The 24,469-nt window shown below is 45.5% G+C and overlaps 1 protein-coding gene across 2 annotated transcripts; it reads right to left on the bottom strand.

Moving 5' to 3' along the window:
- Nucleotides 1-628: 628 nt before the first annotated feature.
- LOC136633462 (C-reactive protein-like) lies at nucleotides 629-10,696 on the bottom strand. 2 transcript variants are annotated; one of them, XM_066609215.1, is made up of 3 exons: nucleotides 10,576-10,696; nucleotides 4,258-4,313; nucleotides 629-1,921 (listed from the first exon to the last, which is right to left on the bottom strand). In XM_066609215.1, exons 2-3 carry the CDS (start codon nucleotides 4,310-4,312, stop codon nucleotides 1,311-1,313), a joined length of 666 nt encoding a protein of 221 aa, XP_066465312.1. In that variant the 5' UTR covers nucleotide 4,313; nucleotides 10,576-10,696; the 3' UTR covers nucleotides 629-1,310. The 2 variants fall into 2 exon arrangements, with proteins under 2 accessions (XP_066465312.1, XP_066465313.1); XM_066609216.1 differs by having other exon boundaries at nucleotides 4,258-4,400; nucleotides 10,576-10,616.
- Between the last annotated feature and the right edge of the window lie 13,773 nt (nucleotides 10,697-24,469).

Here is a 24,469-nt window from a genome sequence, read left to right as displayed (position 1 = left end):
CGCGCTGAAACGGGTTTTTTTTTTTTTCAATAGCCCCCCGTTCGGCGCGAGACAAACCCGATGCAGGGATAAAAAAAAAACAACCGGGTAGTACTTACCCGAATCCCCGCGCTCCGGTGACTTCTTACTTACCTTGTGAAGATGGACGCCGGGATCTTCACCCTCGGTGGACCGCAGGTCTTCTGTGCGGTCCATTGCCGATTCCAGCCTCCTGATTGGCTGGAATCGGCACACGTGACGGGGCGGAGCTACGAGGAGCCGCTCTCTGGCACGAGCGGCCCCATTCAAAAGGGAGAAGACCGGACTGCGCAAGCGCGTCTAATCGGGCGATTAGACGCTGAAGATTAGTCGGCGCCATGGAGACGAGGACACCAGCAACGGAACAGGTAAGTGAATAACTTCTGTATGGCTCATAATTAATGCATGATGTACATTACAAAGTGCATTAATATGGCCATACAGAAGTGTATAGACCCACTTGCTGCCGCGGGACAACCCCTTTAAGGGGTTGGCCTGCCCAGGAACACGTCTGTGGGCGGAGCTTGTAGAATAGAGGGAGGGTTTTGAGCAGCCCGGTTCATTGTTAATTAGAAGTGAATGTGACGACACACAACCAATCAGTCCGCGGTCATCATGCAACTGAAGCGTCTTGAAGCATTTTATTTTCAAGAAAAACCATTATAAACATACATGAGTATATAATCAAATATCAAACTCAAGTCCAGACGGAGAGAAATGTAATATATAACGTGCTTAAAACAGTTGTAGATTATAAGATTATTAGTGCACATTATCACATGACTACATAGGCACACTGATGAATCCACAAATCCTTAAAGGCCTTGTCCAACTTCAAGATGTTTTCCTACAGGAAGTAGACAGCTCCATATATTGCAAAGTGGCCCAGGTTGGTACTGCAGGCTGAGTCCTATTGCGCTAAAGCCTGCAGTACCAACTTGGGTCACTTTGCAATGTATGGAGCTTTCTGCTTCCTGACGCAAAACAACTTCATTGTTGAACAATGAGAGCTTTCAGAATTTATATTTAAGGGTTGTTGCATTCACAGACATTGATGACAAATCAGCGTCATATCGGTCTGGGTCCCGGTCACTTTTTATAAAATGCTGATTGGTTGCTATAAAACCCATTGTCCAGATCATAACACTGACCATTCAGGACTTGGAAGAATTGTCATGGGGACAATATAAATGGGGGTCTCAGAGATTCATCTACACAATAGTATCTCCACAGTTGTAATCAGCTATATATCAGAGAGGATGATAATTGTGGGAGCAGCTTAGACACAACCACTAGTCAGGTTTATAAAAGATGACAGCTCCATGAAGCTCATAGTCCAAGGCCTTCCAGCTAATGACATTCCCATTACAGTGTTTGCACTTATCATCATAGATTCTTTTCATCCTTTCGGGTGAGAAGTTACTGTCCCACATGTGAACTGCTCTAACTTCTCCTACAAAAGTGTGTTCTCCTACAATATTGTTAAGGCCAACAGAGGCGAGACTCTCCCCGAGGACTGCGGTAACCTCTGGATCAATGGTAAAACCTCGTTTTAAGACCCGCCTTGGGAAAATGTTCCCATTGACAGCAAAGTGGATGACCCCAGTGCTGGAGTCCCAGGAAACACAGAAGAGTCTCCACTCCATGACCCCTATGCTGGTCTGGTAGGAAACCGTATCCCCATCTATGTAAATGTAGTAAAAGTTTGCAATCTGGTAGAGATGGAATTGCAGTTTAGAATTAATTGTGGTCTGCAGTTTGAAGAAGGAGTCTTTATGGATGTAGTCCGTGTAGACCTGCAGGCAGACGGTGGTGGCATTCAGTGGTTTGTGGACTGAGGGCTTCACCACCGCTTTCGCAGTGTTACTGACTTTATAAAATATGAACGATCCGTTTTTTAAATCTAAAAGAGAAAAAAAAAACGATGCCGAATCAATGATCTGAGTTACATAAAGTAGTGGTGGAGATACAAATGAGAACGGACTGAGGACGGAGGGAAGGGAGGGAAGAAATGAAGGAGGGAATAGAGTGAGAAAAATGAATAATGTTCTGATTTATAAATAAATAGTGGTAGAAAATGGGGCAGAAAAATGACAAAAGAAAGAGAAAAGAAGAAAATGGGGGAGAAAAAAAGAAGAAAAGAAAGGAAGAATAATGACAAAAGAAAGTAGAGTGAGAAAAAGAACAAAGAAAGAGAAAAGACGATAATGGGGGGAGAAGAAAGAAAGAAAGAAAGAAAGAGAAAAAGAAAGAAAGAAAGAAAGGAAAGGAGAAAAAAAGAAAGTAAGAAAGAAAGAAAGAAAGGAAAGGAGAAAAAAAGAAAGTAAGAAAGAAAGAAAGAAAGAAAGAAAGGAAAGGAGAAAAAAAGAAAGTAAGGAAAGGAGAAAGGAAGTAAGGAAAGAAGAAAGAAAGAAAGGAAAGGAGAAAAAAAGAAAGTAAGGAAAGGAGAAAGGAAGTAAGGAAAGAAGAAAGAAAGAAAGAAAGGAAAGGAGAAAAAAAGAAAGTAAGGAAAGGAGAAAGGAAGTAAGGAAAGAAGAAAGAAAGAAAGGAAGGAAAGGAGAAAGAAAGTAAGTAAGGAAAGGAGAAAGAAAGTAAGGAAAGGAGAAAGAAAGGAAGGAAAGGAGAAAGAAAGTAAGGAAAGGAGAAAGAAAGAAAGAAAGAAAGAAAGAAAGAAAGAAAGAAAGAAAGAAAGAAAGAAAGAAAGAAAGAGAAAGGAAGGAAAGGAGAAAGAAAGGAAGGAAATTAGAAAGAAAGGAAGGAAATTAGAAAGAAAGGAAGGAAATGAGAAAGAAAGGAAGGAAATGAGAAAGAAAGAAAGGAAGGAAGGAAAGGAAAAAGGAAGAAAGGAAGGAAAGGAAAAAGAAAGGAAGGCAGGAAGGAAGGAAGGAAAGGAGAAAGAAAGTAAGGAGGAAAGGAGAAAGAAAGTAAGGAGGAAAGGAGAAAGGAAGGAAGGAGGAAAGGAGAAAGGAAGGAAGGAAAGGAGAAAGCAAGGAGGTAGAGAAAGGAGAACGAAAGGAAGGAATGAACGGAAAAAGAAAGGAAGGAAAGGAGAAAGAAGGGAAGGAAGGAAAGGAGAAAGAAGGGAAGGAAGGAAAGGAGAAAGAAAGGAAGGAAGGAAAGGAGAAAGAAAGGAAAGAAGGAAAGGAGAAAGAAAGGAAAGGAGAAAGAAAGGAAGGAAATGATAAAGAAAGGAAGGCAGGAAGGAAGGAAGGAAAGGAGAAAGAAAGGAAGGAAGGAAAGGAGAAAGAAAGGAAGGAAGGAAAGGAGAAAGAAAGGAAGGAGGAAAGGAGAAAGGAAGGAAAAAAGAAAGGAAGGAAGGAAAGCAAAAAGAAAGGAAGGAGGAAAGGAGAAAGAAAGGAAGGAAGGAAAGGAGAAAGAAAGGAAGGAAGGAAAGGAGAAAGCAAGGGGGTAGAGAAAGGAGAAAGAAAGGAAGGAATGAACGGAAAAAGAAAGGAAGGAAAGGAGAAAGAAGGGAAGGAAGGAAGGAAAGGAGAAAGAAAGGAAGGAAAGAAAGGAAGGAAGGAAAGGAGAAAGAAAGGAAGGAAGGAAAGGAGAAAGAAAGGAAGGAAGGAAAGGAGAAAGAAAGGAAGGAGGAAAGGAGAAAGAAAGGAAGGAAGGAAAGGAGAAAGAAAGGAAGGAAGGAAAGGAGAAAGAAAGGAAGGAGGAAAGGAGAAAGAAAGGAAGGAAGGAAAGGAGAAAGAAAGGAAGGAAGGAAAGGAGAAAGAAAGGAAGGAAGGAAAGGAGAAAGAAAGGAAGGAAGGAAAGGAGAAAGAAAGGAAGGAAGGAAAGGAGAAAGAAAGGAAGGAAATTAGAAAGGAAGGAAGGAAGGAAAGGAGAGAGAAAGTAAGGAAGGAAAGGAGAAAGAAAGGAAGGAAGGAAAGGAGAAAGAAAGGAAGGAGGAAAGGAGAAAGGAAGGAAGGAAAGGAGAAAGCAAGGAGGTAGAGAAAGGAAAAAGAAAGGAAGGAATGAACGGAAAAAGAAAGGAAGGAAAGGAGAAAGAAAGAAAGGAAGGAAAGGAGAAAGAAAGGAAGGAAAGGAGAAAGAAAGGAAGGAATGAAGGAAAGGAGAAAGAAAGGAAGGAAGGAAAGGAGAAAGAAAGAAAAGAAGGAAGGAAGGAAGGAAAAACAAACAGAAAAAAGGAAAGAAAGAAAATAGAGTGAGAAAAAGAACGCAAAAAAATGAGGAAGGAAGGAAATGAATAGAAATAGAGAAGATGAGGGGAGGGGCTTAATGACTTACTCTCTTTGGCACAACATCCAGTGATGACCACAAACAGCAGAGTCGGGATCTTCATCCTACAGTAGAGACAAGACTTCACTCTGGTTGATGTCGCCGATACAATCCCACCTGCTGCTGCCACTACTACTCACATGTACCCATCCCTGGAGGTAGAGCAGTAGTCATCAGGAATTGGACTTGAAGACCTGTCAGTCATCCTACTGACAGCCATGACTGACAGCCTTACGTCATGGTTACATGGTGGCTTTTGGCGGGTAGCAAACATAACCCATGTCTAGGGTCCTTGTTTCCTAGGACTCCCAGCAACAATCTGCATTCTGCCATCAGTCCCATCACATACCTGGAGTATCAGGTAAAACTACTGTTGATTACTGTCTCCCCTTTGCGTGCGCGCTCCTGATGACGGCAGGACACACTGAACTGAAAAGCAGTGTCTCCTAGCCCCGCCCAGCTCCCGCCCCAGGTCACGCCCAGCTCCATTGAACTAAATGTCAGTCTCTCCTGGCCTGCCTAAGCCCCGCCCACCTCCATTGAACTGAATGGTCAACATTGCTATGAATGCGCAGCGCTATCAGCGCTGTCCATTCATAGCAATGTTGACCATTCAATTTTAGTACCATGTTTCCGACCGCACCTGAACCACACCCAAAAACTGCACCCAAACCAACAGTGCCCCCCAATAGCATCCCCAGCAGTAAAAGTGCCTCCCCAATAGTAGAACCAGCAGCATCAGTGCTCCCCCCAATAGTAGCCTAAGCAACAATAGTACCCCCCAATAGCAGCCCCAGCAGCAATAATGCACCCCCCAATAGCATCCCCAGCAGCAACAGTGTCCCCCAATAGCAGCAGTGCCTCCCCAATAGCATCTCCTGCAGCAACAGTGCCCCCTCAATAGCATCCCCTGCAGGAACAGTGCCCCCCCAATAGCATCCCCTGCAGGAAAAGTGCCCCCCAATAGATGCCACATCAGGAATAGTGACCACCAATAGTTTACCCAGCAGTAGTACTGACCCCCAATAGTTGCCCCAGCAGTAATAGTGACCCCCAATAATTGCCCAAGCACAAATAGTGACCCCTAATTATTGCCCCAGCAGTGATAGTGACCCCCCATAGTTGCCTCAGAAGTAATAGTGCCCCCAATAGTTGCCCCAGCAGTAGTAGTGATCCCCAATAATTGCTCCAGGAGTAATAGTGACCCCCAATAATTGTCCCAGCAGTGAAGACACCACCCGCCCCCCGACACTGCCCCCAGAAGTAATACTGACACCACCCGCCCACGACACTACCCACAGCAGCAATACTTACCCTTCAGCTAGGGTTGCCACCCGCCGGTAATTTACAGGTCGGTGCCGTTAATTTTTTTTTACCGGCCATATTACTGGTCGGTATTTTTGAATAGCAGCCCCTACCGCCCATCTGACACCGAGGCTGGTATTCTCAGCGATTCCCAACCGGGATGCCGCAACTCCCCGCTGGTATTCACACTGAGGGGTCTAATACTCACCTACCGTCAGCATTCCAGTGTGCTTAGGGGTGACTCCTCCAGGCTGCTGGCGCTGGGTTAACCAATCACAGCCATTCAATTACGTCATTGAATGGCTGTAATTGGTTAACCCAGCGTCAGCTTTCATTGGCTGACGCCAGCCCTGGCTAGCCAATCAGAGCATTACCTTTACTGGAGGCGGTAAATTTAAGCCCAGCTTCCAGAAAGAAATGCTCTGCCAGCGTGGAAGACAGCATGCAGGAGCAATGGGGACCCGCAGCGCACTGGAATAATTGCCCCAGGAGTAATAGTGACCCCAATAATTGCCCCAGCAGTAATAGTGACCACCAATAATTGCCCCAGGAGTAATAGTGACCCCCAATAATTGCCCCAGCAGTAATAGTGACCACCAATAATTGCCCCAGGAGTAATAGTGACCACCAATAATTGCCCCAGCAGTAATAGTGACCACCAATAATTGCCCCAGCAGTAATAGTGACCCCCAATAATTGCCCCAGCAGTAATAGTGACCACCAATAATTGCCCCAGGAGTAATAGTGACCCCCAATAATTGCTCCAGCAGTAATAGAGACCCCCAATAATTGCCCCAGCAGTAATAGTGACCACCAATAATTGCCCCAGGTGTAATAGTGACCCCCAATAATTGCCCCAGCAGTAATAGTGACCACCAAATAATTGCCCCAGCAGTAATAGTGACCACCAAATAATTGCCCCAGCAGTAATAGTGACCCCCAATAATTGCCCCAGCAGTAACAGTGACCCCCAATAATTGCCCCAGCAGTAATAGTGACCACCAATAAGTGCCCCAGCAGTAATAGTGACCACCAATAATTGCCCCAGGAGTAAAAGTGACCACCAATAATTGCCCCAGCAGTAATAGTGACAACCAATAATTGACCCAGCAGTAATACTGACCCCCAATAATTGCCCCAGCAGTAATAGTGACCCCCAATAGTTGCCCCAGCAGTAATAGTGACCACCAATAATTGCCCCAGGAGTAATAGTGACCACCAATAATTGCCCCAGCAGTAATAGTGACCACCAATAATTGCCCCAGGAGTAATAGTGACCACCAATAACTGCCCCAGCAGTAATAGTGACCCCCAATAATTGCCCCAGGAGTAATAGTGACCACCAATAATTGCCCCAGGAGTAATAGTGACCCCCAATAATTGCCCCAGCAGTAAAAGTGACCACCAATAATTACCCCAGGAGTAATAGTGATCACCAATAATTGCCCCAGCAGTAATAGTGATCACCAATAATTGCCCCAGGAGTAATAGTGACCCCCAATAATTGCCCCAGGAGTAATAGTGACCCCCAATAATTGCCCCAGCAGTAATAGTGACCACCCCCAATAATTGCCCCAGCAGTAATAGTGACCCCCAATAATTGCCCCAGGAGAAATAGTGACCCCCAATAATTGCCCCAGCAGTAATAGTGACCACCAATAATTGCCCCAGGAGTAATAGTGACCCCCAATAATTGCCCCAGCAGTAAAAGTGACCACCAATAATTACCCCAGGAGTAATAGTGACCCCCAATAATTGCTCCAGCAGTAATAGTGACCCCCAATAATTGCCCCAGCAGTAATAGTGACCCCCAATAATTGCCCTAGGAGAAATAGTGACCCCCAATAATTGCCCCAGCAGTAATAGTGATCACCAATAATTGCCCCAGGAGTAATAGTGACCCCCAATAATTGCCCCAGCAGTAAAAGTGACCACCAATAATTACCCCAGGAGTAATAGTGACCCCCAATAATTGCTCCAGCAGTAATAGTGACCCCCAATAATTGCCCCAGCAGTAATAGTGATCACCAATAATTGCCCCAGGAGTAATAGTGACCCCCAATAATTGCCCTAGGAGTAATAGTGACCACCAATAATTGCCCCAGGAGTAATAGTGACCCCAATAATTGCCGCAGCAGTAATAGTGACCACCAATAATTGCTCTAGCAGTAATAGTGACCCCCAATACTAGCTCCAGCAGTAATAGTGACCCCCAATAATTGCTCCAGCAGTATTAGAGACCCCCAATAATTGCCCCAGCAGTAATAGTGACCACCAATAATTGCCCCAGGAGTAATAGTGACCCACAATAATTGCCCCAGCAGTAATAGTGACCACCAATAATTGCCCCAGGAGAAATAGTGACCCCCAATAATTGCCCCAGCAGTAATAGTGACCACCAATAATTGCCCCAGGAGTAATAGCGACCCCCAATAATTGCCCCAGCAGTATTAGAGACCCCCAATAATTGCCCCAGCAGTAATAGTGACCACCAATAATTGCCCCAGGAGTAATAGTGACCCACAATAATTGCCCCAGCAGTAATAGTGACCCCCCAATAATTGCCCCAGGAGAAATAGTGACCCCCAATAATTGCCCCAGCAGTAATAGTGACCACCAATAATTGCCCCAGGAGTAATAGTGACCCCCAATAATTGCCCCAGCAATAATAGTGACCACCCCCAATAATTGTCCCAGCAGTAATAGTGACCACCAATAATTGCCCCAGCAGTAATAGTGACCACCAATAATTGCCCCAGCAGTAATAGTGACCACCAATAATTGCCCCAGGAGTAATAGTGACCCCCAATAATTGCCCCAGCAACAATATTGACCCCCAAATAATTGCCCCAGCAGTAATAATGACCCCCAATAATTGCCCCAGCAGTAATAGTGACCCCCAATAATTGCCCCAGCAATAATAGTGACCCCCAATAGTTGCCCCAGCAGTAATAGTGACCCCCAATAATTGCCCCAGCAGTAATAGTGACCCCCAATAATTGCCCCAGCAGAAATAGTGACCCACAATAATTGCCCCAGCAGTAATAGTGACCACCAATAATTGCCCCAGGAGTAATAGTGACCCCCAATAATTGCCCCAGCAGTAAATGTGACCACCAATAATTGCCCCAGGAGTAATAGTGACCATCAATAATTGCCCCAGCAGTAATAGAGTGACCCCCAATAATTGCCCCAGCAGTAATAGTGACCACCAATAATTGCCCCAGCAGTAATAGTGACCACCAATAATTGCCCCAGGAGTACTAGTGACCCCCAATAATTGCTCCAGCAGTAATAGTGACCACCAATAATTGCTCCAGGTGTAATAGGGACCCCCAATAATTGCCCCAGCAGTAATAGTGACCCCCAATAATTGCCCCAGCAGTAATAGTGACCCCAATAATTGCCCCAGCAGTAATAGTGACCCCCAATAATTGCCCCAGCAGTAAAAGTGACCCCAATAATTGCCCCAGCAGTAATAGTGACCCCAATAATTGCCCCAGCAGTAATAGTGACCACCAATAAGTGCCCCAGCAGTAATAGTGACCACCAATAATTGCCCCAGGAGTAAAAGTGACCACCAATAATTGCCCCAGCAGTAATAGTGACCCCCCATAATTGCCCCAGCAGTAATAGTGACCACCAATAATTGCCCCAGGAGTAATAGTGACCACCAATAATTGCCCCAGCAGTAATAGTGACCACCAATAATTGCTCCAGCAGTAATAGTGACCACCAATAATTGCCCCAGCAGTAATAGTGACCACCAATAATTGCCCCAGCAGTAATAGTGACCACCAATAATTGCCCCAGCAGTAATAGTAACCTCCAATAATTGCCCCAGCAGTAATAGTGACCACCAATAATTGCCCCAGGAGTAATAGTGACCCCCAATAATTGCCCCAGCAGTAATAGTGACCCCCAATAATTGCCCCAGCACAAATAATGACCCCCAATAATTGCCCCAGCACAAATAGTGACCCCTTGTTATTTATTTGCTGTACTTTTAATTGGTACCATATGTCTTTTTGTGAGGCAAAACCAAACAAAATAAGCATTCTGCTTCGGTTTTTTAGTTGTTTTTTTTACAGTTTTCGCCATGCAGAATAAATAGTATGTTCAATTTATTGTACAAGTCGTTACAGATACGATGATACAAAATATGTGGTATTTAAAATTTTTTGGGTACAAATAGGGGAAAGTGCACAAGAAAGCTTTTTTTTTTTTTTACATTGGGTTTAACAGCGGGGACAGCGGTTCCAACCAATCCCCGCTGTTGCAGCGACAGGCCAGCTATCAGTAACAGCCGACTTCTGCTGCGGGACGCTGTGGGCTCAGCTAATATTCTGCAGCCAGGGGAGCCCCCTCCCCTCTCCATTCCCTTTGTAAAGAGGGTATTAGACCACCAGGGAGTTTGGACTGAATCCTTTTGCTACCCTTGGCCACCAAGGAACTAACCATAGAAGTTAGCTGCCTTGGGGGTTGGGAGGGGTAATTTGCTTGTGTCCAAGGGTCCTCTTTTCCATAAAACTGGCTCTGAATGCCTCATAAGAGACAACAACAGACTGTAATCACCTCCTTAGCAGCTACTATGATGGCCGGTCACTCTACTTTCCAAAATACTTGAAAAAAAGTATGAGACGCAATCAAGTTGAGTTACCCTGACCCTCGCCCCCCATAGACTGCATCATTCTGTACAGATCACCTACCCTGTTTCTCTGAAAATAAGACATACCCTGAAAATAAGACATAGCACAATTTTCCAGAATTTTTGAGAATGCAAAATGATTTTTCAGGCTTTTTAAGGATGCTTGAAATTTGAACCCTACTCCAAAATTAAGCCCTGCTAACAGTTAATTAAAAAAAGTCAATTTAAATAGTGTCCAGGCAGCTATACATGTAAAAAAGTTAAACCTTTTTGAACAAAAATTAATATAAGACACTGTCTTATTTTCGGGGAAACATGGTATGTACGAGTTCATACAGGTGGAGCCAGTGACCGGATAAAGGAAAGTCACTTACGTGGATTCGGACTCGAAGAACTGGTCGGCGGTATCTCATCTAGTGTGTAACGAGGCTGTGTAATGGCTGTACTGCACCCGACACTGTTTTATATATTGCTGAGATACACATCCTCTCACCCCACCCTCTCCGGATATTTTTCGACACTTTTTCCTTTGTTTAATCCATTTTTTATCATTTCCTAGAAAAATTAACCAGTTAAGCATCCTGAGCGGATATCTACTGTAATAAAACCTGTGGATAGCTGCTGATCAGGCAACAGATAATGAGATCTGGAATGTACCTAGTCCTTACTTCTACTTACCTACTTGTAAGAAGGGTCCCTTAAAGATGAGCTATATATAGGGTGTCCTGCTACAATCAGACGTAACCTATGGAGGAACCCAGAAGCAAATGTTCACCTGCTCTGCAGTGACTTCCCCTTAAGGTTTACAAGTTGCTGTAGAAACAGGAATGTAGTGACCTTTAGCTCTTCTTTGATTCTCTCTCTCTCTCTCTCTCTCTACTGGTGGTCTGAAGGGGCATCCTGAGCCTGGTCACCTTGTGTGCCCTCACCACTGGTCCCAACATCTCCTAACAGTCTGGTCAGACGCTCATCTCTACTGGTGGTCTGCAGGGAGTCCTGAGCCCAGTCACCTTGTGTGCCCTCACACATCCACTGGTCCCAACACCTACTAACAGTCTGATCAGACGCTCCTCTCTACTGGTGGTCTGTAGTGGGGTCCTGAGCCCGGTCACCTTGTGTGCCCTCACACATCCACTGGTCCCAACACCTACTAACAGTCTGATCAGACGCTCCTCTCTACTGGTGGTCTGTAGGGGCGTCCTGAGCCTGGTCACCTTGTGTGCCCTCACACATCCACTGGTCCCAACACCTACTAACAGTCTGATCAGACGCTCCTCTCTACTGGTGGTCTGTAGGGGCGTCCTGAGCCCGGTCACCTTGTGTACCCTCACACATCCACTGGTCCCAACACCTCCTAACAGTCTGGTCAGACGCTCCTCCCTACTGGTGGTCTGTAGGGGGCCTCCTGAGCCCGGTCACCTTGTGTACCTCCATCCACTGGTCCCAATTCCCCCCATAGTCTGGTCAGACGCTCCTCTCTACTGGTGGTCTGTAGGGGCATCCTGAGCCTGGTCACCTTGTGTGCCCTCATCCACTGGTCCCAACACCTCCTAACAGTCTGGTCAGACACTCCTCTCTACTGGTGGTCTGTAGGGGGCATCCTGAGCCAGGTCACCTTGTGTACCCTCACACATCCACTGGTCCCAACACCTCCTAACAGTCTGGTCAGATGCTCCTCTCTACTGGTGGTCTGTCAGGGGTCCTGAGCCTGGTCACCTTGTGTACCCTCACACATCCACTGGTCCCAACACCTCCTAACAGTCTGGTCAGACGCTCCTCTCTACTGGTGGTCTGTAGTGGGGTCCTGAGCCTGGTCACCTTGTGTGCCCCCATCCACTGGTCCCAACACCTCCTAACAGTCTGGTCAGATGCTCCTCTCTACTGGTGGTCTGTCAGGGGTCCTGAGCCCGGTCACCTTGTGTGCCCCCATCCACTGGTCCCAACACCTCCTAACAGTCTGGTCAGACCTTCCTTTCTACTGGTGGTCTGAAGGGGCATCCTGAGCCCGGTCACCTTGTCTGCCCTCACACCTCCACTGGTCCCTACACCTCCTAACAGTCTGGTCAGACCCTCCTCTCTACTGGTGGTCTGTAGGGGCATCCTGAGCCTGGTCACCTTGTGTGCCCTCATCCACTGGTCCCAACACCTCCTAACAGTCTGGTCAGAGCGGTCTGGTGGGGGACAATTCATCGACACGACCATCCAGCGCCTCACACCCCAATAATGCGCCCCTTCTGGTAACAGGGTCTCTTCTTTGCATCATAGAGGCGTCTAGTGGCCAACAAGCTCTACACAAGCGGAAGCGGTCACTACACACAAGGAGCCTCCAAGAGCCTCTTATAAGCCAAGGGGGAACCACTTTTAGGGCCTCCGGTGACAAGACTGTCCATCTAATCACCACAACTCTCATCATTTACATATCTGCCTGAGATAAAACCGCAGGACAGGGCCTGCAGCAAAATGACAACTTCTTTTGCAAAGTGTGTACTTTAAATGGCACTCAAAAAGCTACAAGTTATCGCAGCAAACAAAGTCCTCATACAGCTTTGCTCTCTAGGGGTCAGAGGGGGGACCCCGCAACATGTGTTCAGCCTGCTATAATAAAATAAGATCTACTCTCACTTTCAGTTTACAGGGGTGTGGGGGCATATTATCAATTTCTGCAACACCTCTGCCCTCTTCAGCAATTCCAGCAACCTGATTGGTTGGCTGATTCAACCTGATTGGTTGTTAGGGCAGAGCTGTAGCAGAAATTGATACTATGTGGTAGAAGGGCTGATTCTTTGCTGCAGGTGAGGGAAAGCCCAGCTGATATTAGAATTGGTGGTTGTACTGGATATCACATGTAAAAGCCGTTATTACTTCTTGTTAGCGGTAGTCGGGGTTGTGATATGGATCTGTAGAAGCAACGTATTATCTAAACTCTTGCACAACCCTTCTATTTTGCGGTTTGTTTGCTATAATAAACATTTATTGCAGATTGATACAATTATCACAACACCAAAATGATGTTTATTTTAGTTTCTTTCTTCTGTTGCCCAATAAATGCCCTTCCTTGGAATTTTGTTTTTCTGTATCGCTGCATTCAAAGTACCATAACTTTTTATTTTACAATGGACGGAGCTCCATGAGGGCTTATTTTTTGCGAGACGAGCTGTAGTTTTCATTGGTACTATTTTGGGGTACATACAGCTTTTTGATCACTTTAAGGGTACATTCGAATGGACAAGAAATTTATAGGTGCTGCAAGACACAAAAAAACTTGCATGAAAATAGAAGCAGTTATTTGTATTGGGTGTGTAATACAACATGTACAGCAGGGGTGTCAAACTCATTGTCCCCGAGGGCCACATCTGGCTTATGGTGACCTTTAAAGGGCCGGTTGTAAGACAGTACAGTAAGGGCCTGTTCACACAAGCGTATCTGCGTACATAATATGCAGTGAATAGAAGCCATTGATGCCAATGAGTTCATTCACAGGAGGTATATTGTCACACAGCAGGACCTATTTTATTACGTACTCCCCACCCCAAGAGGCCATTGAAGTAAATGGGCCGCGCAAATATGTGGTGAATGTGCAGGAAACCTGTGTATTCACTGCATATGTGCGCACCACCTCAGTGGGCCCATCTGCGCTCTTTTTTGCGTGCCCAAATATACAGGCCTAAGCGATTTTGTTTTTGATTGCATAAATACGCAGCATATTTGTGCGACCAAAATACGATTACGTATAGTGTGAACGAGCCCTAATAATGACCCCATATAGTGGTCACAGTAGTAATAGTGACTCTCATAGTAGCCCCAGTAAAAATAGTGGGCCAATTAGTAATAGCGACCCCCCACAGTGGCCCCAGTAGTAACAGGGTACCCCACAGTGGCCCCATTAGTAATAGTGACCCCCACAGTGGCTTCATTAGTACGGTAATAGCGACCCCCACAGTAATAATATTAACCCCCTCAGTATTAACAACCCCACAGTAATATTATCCCCCTTCAGTAATATTAACCCTCCCAGTAATATTATCCCCCCTTAGTAATATTAACTCCCTCCAGAAATAATAAAACCCCCTCAGTAATAATAGTTACCCCCCCCCCAACCCATATACTTCCCTCCTCCTTGCTATCAGCGCCGCTCCCCCTCTGCTCGCGCTGATCCCCGGATCCACACTGACGTCAGTGTGTGCGCCCGGCACGCTTCCTCCCTGAGTCCTCTCCTGCGGAACTGATGAGCAGGGGACTGAGGGGAGGAGGATCCCGGCTGTGACAGGCACCATTACATGGACACTACAGCAGGCACTATTATACTGTTTGTACACTACAGCAGGCACTATTATGTGGATACTATGGCAGATACTGTTACAGTATGTGTAAACCATGGTAGGCACTATCGTATGGGCACTATTATATGGACACTACAGTATGCACTACTATATAAGCTCTCTGACAGGCACTATTATATTGACGCTATGGCAGGCAGTATTATATAGGCTCTGTGATAGACAATATTATATAGGTACTGTGGCAGGCACTATTACATTGGCTCTGTGAGAGGCACAATTATACAGACACAATGGCTGGCACTATTATATTAGCTCTGTGGCATGCACTATAATGCAGATACAATGTTAAATACTATTTTGGTATATTAGCTGTATGATAGGCACTACTATGCGCTACAGGCATTATTATATTGACACTATGATGGACACTTTAGTGCAGGCACAATGGCAGGCATATATTATATTCCCTCTGCGACAGACATCATTGTATGGACACTACAGAAGGCACTTTTCTATTCCCCCTGTAAGAGGCGCTACTATGTGACACGGTCACAAGCACTATTATATTGGCTTTGTGCACTAGCATAGTGATATGGGTCGTGTATGGACTGTTATTTTGGTACTGGGCGGCACTATTGTCTGCGGCTATAGAAGTTGAAGCTAAAACATTGCCTATGGTGGATATGTATTCCAGATTCTGAAAGGGTGGGAATGAGGGGTTAAAGCTGAGCACGTCTGTTTCCTGTTGTTGGGAGCTGAACATGCTGAAACAGGAGATTTTTCTCCATCAGTTAGCGTGACCCTGAATCTCAGGACATAGCAGACGCCAAGTATGGTGGATGGAGGTATCATGTAACACGGAGTGTAAGAAGTAACAGCGTCCATAGGAAACATCGAGGGAAGGGAGATTGTCCAGATTCTGCAGCATAGCCATCCTATCCGCACGCAACTGAACCCCAATAGAGCATTTAAAGGGGTGTTCCTATCTCAGCCAAACATGGCTGCCTTGCTGTGCTGTTTGCATATCTCCCATTGACTTCTACAAGAGTTATGGAAAGTGTATTGAAGGCCGTTCAGCTGTGAGAGGGCACAGATATTGGGCTCGGGACTCCACCGGGAGATAAGTTGGTGTAGGGTGTAGTAAGCTGTTCCAACTCCAAGACCTGGAGTGCCAGGCCCAGCTCCTTCAGAGTCAACGTTGAGCCCTTGTCCACATATTTAGGCAGGAGTGCTATTGGGGACTCGTGTCCCGGCTCTGACCATATCGGTTCAGGAGAGGGTTGGCTTTGGAAGTAGACCCTGTTTGCATTCTCTTCCCATTTATTGGGATATCTCTGCCTGCTTAGCGGGATCAACAGCATAGCTTACCCGGTCACCAGAGATAGGAGTCTCTTTTACTTCCATGCCAAACCGGCGTGGTTGGCCAGTAGGGGGGTGAAATCGAGAAGGAGTGTGGCTCGGAGTTTGCTCTAACTGCATGCTTTCCTTGTCCAGGTGACCGTGCCCGTAGGAGGATTAGGGTGCTTTTACATGATGCAGCTGCAGCACTTTTTCTTCCACCCCAAAACCGGGCAGATGAGTGGAAAGCGGGTGGACCTGAATAAAGTCAATGGGGTCTGCCCGATGCTGTTTGATTCCATCCACAATGGAACCGTTTAGCCGTGGGGATTCCTTTTTCTTGCTCCCCAAATGGAGCAGGAAAGCGGAATCCCCAACGCAGGTGGTATTAATTTACCCCAACTGCTTCCCTGCAGTAAATCACAAGCCCCAGCTGCCTGCACTCCTGGACTTCCAGAAGCCTTCCTTCTCAGAGACGCGTCCGTCTTAACCCCTTAATGACGTGGCCCCCTTTTTTTTTCTGTTCAGTTTTTTCCTACCCCCTTTAAAAAAATCGTAACTCCTTTATTTATCCATCGCCGTCGCTGTATGAGGGCTTGTTGTTTTTTGCGGGACGAGTTGTAGTTTCCAATGGTGCTGTTTAATGTACCATATAATGTACTGAAAAACTTTTAAAAAATTCTAAGTGAAGTAAAATTAAAAAAAACAACAACATTCCGCCATCTTTCGGTGCATCTTGTTTCTACGGCGCACAAACTACCACAAAAGTGACACGATAACTTTATTCTACGGGTCAGTGCGATTGCTAGCTACTATACTATTTTTTCTTTCGAAGACATTTAATTTTTTTCAATTATTTATTGCCGCCATCTTCTGCGCGCAATAACTTTTTAATTTTTTTGTCGATGTAGTTCAGCGAGGCCTCATATTTTGCGGGATGTCCTGTAGTTTCCGATAGTACCAATTTGGAATACATACGACTTTTTGATCGCTTTTTATTGATTTTTTTCTGGGAGACAGGATGACTGAAAAAGTGCATTTCTGGCGCTCTTTATTTTTTTCGGACGACGTTCACCGTGCGGGAAAAATAATGCACTACTTTGATAGATCGGACTTTTACGGACGCGGCGATACCAAATATGTATTTTTATTTTATGATTTAGATTTTTAAACTATAGATATGGCAAAAGGGGGGGGGGGGGATTTAAACTTTTATTACTTTTATTTTTTTTACAATTAAAAAAACTTTATTGATTTTTTTTTACTTTACTTTTAGTCCCCCTGGGGGACCACAACATGCGATGCTTTGATCGCTCCTGCAGTATGACGTAATGCTACAGCCTAGTCATAAATAGTGTGTTCAATTTATTGTAAGTCATTGGGGATACGATGATACCAAATAGGTTTTTAAAATCTTTTTTTATACAAACACAGGGAAAGTGTGCAAAAATTAAGTTTTCTTGTTGTTTAATTTACATGTTGTTTTTATAGATTTTTAAAATATTTCTTACGTCCCTGTCGGGGACTTGAAGCATAAAATCTCTGATCACTATGATAATGCATTGCAGTACATTGGGGAGGGCAGATGACGTTTAAAATGGTTAAGTGCAGTAGAGTGAGCCGCCATCACAACCACCCGACACTCCACGTTGATGCCACGAAAGGTTGACCAACTGTTTAGATGCTTCGGTTGCTATTGACTGCGGCATATAAGTGGTTAAACGGCCAGGATCAGCGTTATCTCCGATAGCAGCCATTTCTCACAGGTGTATAATACAGTTGGTAGGCTTGTTAGCTTACCTACCTGCGCTCATGTGACATATTATACACATATGTCACATGTCAACAAGAGGTTAACCAACACCAAGCTCAGAACCCCCTATATTGACAGAGATGATAAAATTCTGCGCCACTAAAGGCTGTGGTAGTATTGCATGTTGTTAGCGCCCTCTGGTGGTGGATACATATGTAGCTGGAGCTCTGTTATTCCAACCATTCTAGAGATGTATCATGAAATGTATGCAGACACGAGTCTGAGCCTATTAGAGATCCAAAACTAAAGGGTAGAAAACACTGACCGCCCCCTTAATTAGAGACCCCCATCTAGTAGGGCGTCGGACTCCTTCGACCTTCAGAATCTCTGAGGTTCACTATGTAGTAGATCCCACTCGGTGTTGAAATGGTTCTGCAGGAATTACCGGCCCCTGCGGACAGGAAGCTTTTCATAGTTGCCGCAGATTAGATGGTGGTGCTGACATGTTCTGACCAGCTGACAGGAAGGGGTCAGCGATTCATGCTTCTTGTCCCAAATTCGGTCTGAAAAAGGAGTCCAGTTTTTGGTGCAATTTTTTTCATCTTTTCTGTTTTTCACAGGCGAATAAGAAAAATCCCTTCCTATTATCTTTTAAGCTTTAATTATGGTTGCCATGGTTACATGTTGCCCATAGGGGTGAATGGGCAATTTTTTATCACAATTTCACCAAAACAGGACGTTCTTTTTCCTCTGCCTGTTCATCTGAGCACCAACGCTCTGAGCCATTGAAACAGGCAATTAGTTTAATGACTTCAAAACGTGCAGTAAAGCGCGCTGCGTTACTTTTTGTGTGACGCAATTGCGCAATCCATGGGCTCTACTTTCTGCATATTGTGTGCACAAATGTTTTGCACGCAAATACGTTGATGTGACACAGGGACCAAAAATTCATCCCGACGTAGATGGAGAAATCCATGTACGTGTTTCAAATGATGCTCAGGTTGTTACTCCTGGCAGCATGAGGGACTGTTCATTCCATTTCCAAGAATTGTTAGAAAAAGCGATCAAAAAGTTGCATGTACACTAAAATGGGACCAATAGAAACTAGCGCTCATCCCACAAGAAACAAGCCAGGAATGGGAAAGTAAAAACACTGTGAGGGTCAGAAGATGGAGACAAAAAAAAACTTTATAAATGTGATGATATCGCGGTCGAAGCGACCGTAGAATAAAGTCAGCACATCATTTTTGCAGCACCATCCACACCGTAAATACCAGACCGCGCTGAAGAAGGGGGAAATTGTGGCTTTTCCAAAATTTCATCGCACTACGAAATAAAAAAAATATATATTCAATCCCTTATATGGTTCACCAAATAGGAGCATTTAGAAATATCAGGTCTCTCATAGGTCGATGGTCCACGAAAAATAGTTAGAATTTTTGGAAAATGGGTAGGGGAAAACAAAAATGATAACTGTCTCTTTAAATAAATGGTTAAAGCCATTTGACACCTTTTGCACAAGACCCCCTACCCCCTCACTCCTCACAATTACACTGCACTGCACTGACGGCCCTGAAGAAGAGAACAGTACTAGTGTATCTTGACGCCACCGGAGTTTGGGGTGTGACAGGGCTTTGATAGAGGGACGGCCGTATTACACCCCAAGCTGCCAATTGGCTGTTTGTGAGTGTGCTGTTTTATCCCCCCTGCAGTGTAACTCACCACCCTGGCTGCTTGTTCCGCTCCATGCTCTGCTGCTGCACCTGCAGCGTGTGACCGGTGGGGTACCTCTGCAGCACTCCCGCTCCGTCGCCTGCTGCGGATGCTGCTGTGGACTACCGGCAGGGGAGGGGTAATGCTGCGGCTCCGTCTGCTGATGCTGCTGGGCAGTCCCGGCGGCGGGGTGCCTTGCCGTGGCCGCTCCGTCAGCTGCAGCTGTCTTGTACCGGCAGTGGGGTGCCTTCCCAGCACTGCACTGACCAGCCACAGCCCTCCATGTACAGCGCAGCGGGGAGCGCACGGGAGCCGACAGCACAGCAGACAACCCCCCGTCTCCACTGACTTCTCCTGCGGTGGAGCAGGCCCGGATCAACGCGGAATGTTAGTACAGTTAGAACTGTGAAGAGGTCCTTACAGCAGGGCAGCGGAGGCCGAGGAGTGGAGCAGGGCAGCAGGAGGAACATGGCCGCAGGGACAGCGCTTCCAGGATTTCTTTTGCGGGGCCCGAGGAGTGGCGCACGCCAGCAGGGGGGAACATGGTCTTCCAGCAATTATTATTGTACTCACGCAACATCATCCAGCCAATCGGGAGCTAGGGGTGTGACAGGGGTGTTCCACAATGGAAGCCCTGTCAAACTGCTAGCTTCCGGTGGCGTCAAGATACACCAGTAGCGAAGAGAACTACAGAGCCGATATCTGTGCGCAGACTGGATGGATGAATGAGCACTTTCTATCATTAGCTTTGCTTTTCGGGTACTTTGCAAAATGTCGAAATTTGGATGTTTGTATAGTCGTCTGTACTGGCCGGAGTATGTCATATAGTTTGAGGAGGCAGAAAACTGATATTCCCCATCACAATCTGCCCAATAATATAAATCAGGAATAAGAATATGCAAATTTTAGAAGCTGAATATAATAAAAACTATATACTTTTAAACAGGCTGTTTTTGTGTTTGTGAAGAAGTCATGATTTGAGAAACACTGCAGTTTTCATACTGTCCACTAGATGTCAGCTTAGAATACAGTCTGGAAAATCATCTTGGCTTGCAGCCTGTTGTGAAGTGAATGTGACCGAGTTCATGAGCAGCAAACAAAGGGTTAAACACTGAATGACAGTCCTTTTGATCTGATGAAGAGTCTTTCAGGGCGGAAGTGTAGATTTCACTGGTCAAAACACATAAAACGTACCAATAATTTGGATGTAAAACCAAGATATTAGCCATGGCAGTGAGAACGGAGGTGGTTCTTCCTGCAGAAACCAGGCCTGGCAAAGAACTGATCAGCGGCAGACCCTTCCAGTGTGGCATCGGAGGCCAATCCTAATAGTAATTTACAACTGGACAACTCTTTTAACCGTTTAATGCCACGGGACGTAAATGTTTGTCCTGGCAGGGAGGTAGTTAACGCAGCAGGACGTACACTTATGTCCTGTGGATGGCAGGGGCCCATAAGTGAGCCAGCACCATCCCACAGCGGGAGCCGGCTGTTACCGGCCTCCGGCTGCAGCATCCCTGTTGTTGAGCCCTTAATATAGCGATCTGAGCTCTTCTGGTTCCAGTTCCCTACAGGGATATAAAAATGGTGTAAAAAAACAACTAAACTTTTTGCACACTTTCGCCTCTTTATGTGAAAAAAAATGTAAAACATTATTTATCCTGTACGACAAAAACTGTAAAAAAAACAACACATAAAGGACACAAAATGCTTTTTTTTGTTCATTTCGCCTTCCAAAAAAGTGCAATAAAAGTGATCAAGAAAGACATATGTACCCCAAAATGGTATCAATAAAAACACCTCGCAGAGCTCAGTTCATGGAACAATAAAAAAGTTAAGGGACTTAGAATGCAGTGATGTTAAAAAAAATTACAAAAAGGGTTTTTTATTGTGCAAAAGTGGTGAAAAAATGGCTGGTATTGTCATAATTGCATCAGAAAAAATGTATCATGTCAATGGTTAAAAAAAAACATGAGAAAATTGATGTTTTTTCTCCTTCCCCTCCGAAAAAAATTGAATAAAATTTTACAATTTCTTATAGGTGGGACAAAGATAAACTACAGTTCACCACGCAAAAAAACAAGCCCGCATGTGGTTATGCCAATGTAGTGGCCCGGGGGGTCCAACCTGGTAGCCATTGACTGTAACACCTAGCTATGTGATTCTAGGAGTCATAGAAGGTGCCGTACGTTGTAAAACCCCTGTTTTCCCCTTTCTTCTCAAGCTTCAACTAAACTGTTTGGCAACAGCTGGCTCCTCATTGGCTGCTTGTCATGCTATCCCTGATTGGTAGAGGGGGATGGTGTGATAGTCTAGGGAGGGGAAGGTTCAGGGTGAGGCAGGATGTTAGGGGGAGGTGTAGACAGAAAGTGCAGGAAACAGTCAGGAAGTGAAGGAGGAGTTATTGAGTTGGTGGAGGGAGTCGGAGGAGGAGGATGTGAAAGGGGATGCAGTAGCATGAAGTGGATTTAGTGAGCTCCAGCAGAGAAAGCAAGAACTCTATAACAAGCTGCCGTGGGGAGGATACACTGTGGGATCTAACAACACAACAGTGAGTTGCACAAGCCCCTGTTAGCATTGGAGCCAGGGAAGTGTAAAGTTACCCATAGCTAAATCTATCTTCAATAGCTGCACAACAAGTGCCAGAGCCTCCTCACTGATAACTAGGACTGTGGGAATTTAGAGTAACCTCTAAGACAGAGAGAGGTGACAAACCACCGTTTGATATTCCGGGTCAGTAAAACCCTTTTGCCACTGTGCGGCGACCAAGTAAGGCACCTTTGCCACCATTGCCGGGAGAGATCACAGGGCCACCCATGACATCCATCTTCTTTCCCCCACCACTTTGGCGCACCCACTCGGACGCTGCACCAACGGAAAAATAAAGGAAGGTCTTGGTTTTGAAAACTGGAGATGAAAATCGCCAAGAAATTGTGGCGTCCTTCTGGCTAAAATAGACTGTGTCCTCAAGGGGTTGACCAAATCCAATGGCGAAAACAATTGTATCAAATCTGTGAGATGAACCCCCGTGTCCAGGGCACCTAGGAGGCCTGTTCATGGCAGGATTTCTTCCCCCTGATTACTTGACATCATGGCTTCCGGGTGGGCTAAGACCACGGATGAGAGCAGAATGATGCTGGCAGATGTAGTGTAGTAGTAACATGAAGAACAACGAGGACACAGTTTGTAAATATAAAACGTTTAATTTGTGAAAAATCTCCAAAACGTGGAGGGCACAGGAGGACAGTAGGGACGGGCGCGCTACCCCGAGGGTCAGCGGTCTTCATGGTTCATTCACTGCTCTGTTTGAGGAGATAATACCTTAACTTTTTCGGAAGTGTTGACTCTATCCTAGGCGGGAGGTAAACCCAACCATGCATCAGACCCCACTCAATCATCACCCTGAAGACGGATGACGACATGTCCTTGGGGTAACGTAACTCCGTCTCCTGTGGGATGGATGTGTAAAGCCTTAAGGTGCCCATACATCTTCAATGGCTGTCAGCTAAACAATCGACAGCCATTTCCTCGGCTTCCCCATAAATGTTCAGCTCGGGCAAGCGTTCATGTGTTTAGAGAAGTAAGCCATTGCCAAAGAGCTCAGGCAATGGCTTATCTCTCGGGGAACAAAAGCATTAAGTGTTGAAATTCAACATCCCTGATTCTACTTTCTGTAAGAGGAAAGGTTGAGCCGCCCCCATACATATTAGAGTCGTCCCACTGTGGATTTGGACCACTAAACACTAATGTATATGGGGTCTTCAAAGGGGTTTATGAGATTTAAAAAAAGGCTTGCTTTCTTTTTGCTAACCCAGAACTAACGCCACCCATGTCCATAGGTTGTGTCTGGTATTGCAACTCAGTTCTATTCAGGGAAATAAGACTGATTTGCAGTGGCTTCCATAGATTATGGACCATGGTGGCGCTGTTACTGGGCGAAAAGCTTGCTATTCTTCTTCTCTCATGCAACTCTTTAAAGGGGTATTCCTAAAATTGACTTTTAGCAACTAGCCATAGGATAGTATTGGTCTCACCTCTGGGTCCCGAGATCCTGTGTCCCCCTCTTCTTGTCGCTGTGGGCTTGCTGCACCCCATGCAATGACATAGACATTGAATGGAGATGCGGCAGCACATCCACAGCGCCGCTCCATTCCTTTCAATGGGGCTGACAAAAATAGTTGCGTACAAGCGCTCAGCTATCACCGAAGTCCCATTGAAGATGAATGGAGCCGCATGAGAATGCTTGACCATCACTCCATTCAATGAGGACACAGGGCCCCCATTTTTGGGATTGGTGGGATCTCAGTTGTGAGACCACCACCAATCAGACTTGTATCACCTGGACTTTCTGGACTTGGCACTCCTTTAGGGTACGGTCACACATAGCAGACTTCACTCCTAATCAACTTCTCTTAATTAAAGGGTGAAGCCAGCTGTGGATCCACTTCAAAAATGGCATCAAAATCCATACCAAATGGTGCAGAATAAAGCAAGTCTAAACAGAAATTCGCTACATGTCGTGATCGCAATTTCGCCGCCAGAAAATTGCAGCAAAATCGCAACTTTTTTCCCGCGATTTTTGAGAGTCAGTTCTGCTTTTTCTCGCAAAAACATCACTGCCACTTGTCATTTTCTCACGTGTTTTCTTCGTGCGATTTTGCCACGAAATTTTAGTCAATAGGACTTTTCAATGTTAGAAATGCATCACCTCACACGATAATCGCAAGTTCTTACTTTGCGATGCGATAAAAAGGAGGCTCCATAGGGAAACATGGGAGATGAAAAAAGCAAAACGCAGAAAAGTGGGACAAGCCGCAATTTTTTTTCCCGCAACATCGCAGGAGTGAAAACATCGCAGATGCGAAGTAAACCATTGAAAATCATTGGCTTCATAATTCTGAGTTTTCACTCACTATCACATCGCGGGAAAATCACGCAATTTTATAGCCAGTCGTGAGGATTCCATGGAATTTAACATTCCACCTCAAAAATCATGTCAAAATCCACAGCTATCTGCCATGTTTTTTGGTGTGGATCTCTACGTGGAATTTACCCTGTCAATGGGCGAATTCCGCATGTGTAATCCGTAGGCAAAAAATCGTGCTTCTGCATCAAGAAATGGGGCAGAAAGAGAGATTTTGAAACTCTTATCCACTTTGCTGCTGTAAGTGCAGAGATTCCTGA

Source organism: Eleutherodactylus coqui, chromosome 6 (genome assembly GCF_035609145.1).
Source record: "Eleutherodactylus coqui strain aEleCoq1 chromosome 6, aEleCoq1.hap1, whole genome shotgun sequence".
NCBI lineage: Eukaryota > Metazoa > Chordata > Amphibia > Anura > Eleutherodactylidae > Eleutherodactylus > Eleutherodactylus coqui.
Note: the sequence above shows the minus strand (reverse complement) of the source record. Positions and strands in the feature narration are given on the sequence as shown.

Bases quoted from the DNA above. Each gene is read 5' to 3' on its own strand.
- LOC136633462 (XM_066609215.1), bottom strand. From the start codon at position 4,312: ATGAAGATCCCGACTCTGCTGTTTGTGGTCATCACTGGATGTTGTGCC. The intron at 1,922-4,257 runs GTAAGTCATTAA...TTTCTCTTTTAG, and splicing joins TGGATGTTGTGCCAAAGAGA to ATTTAAAAAACGGATCGTTC.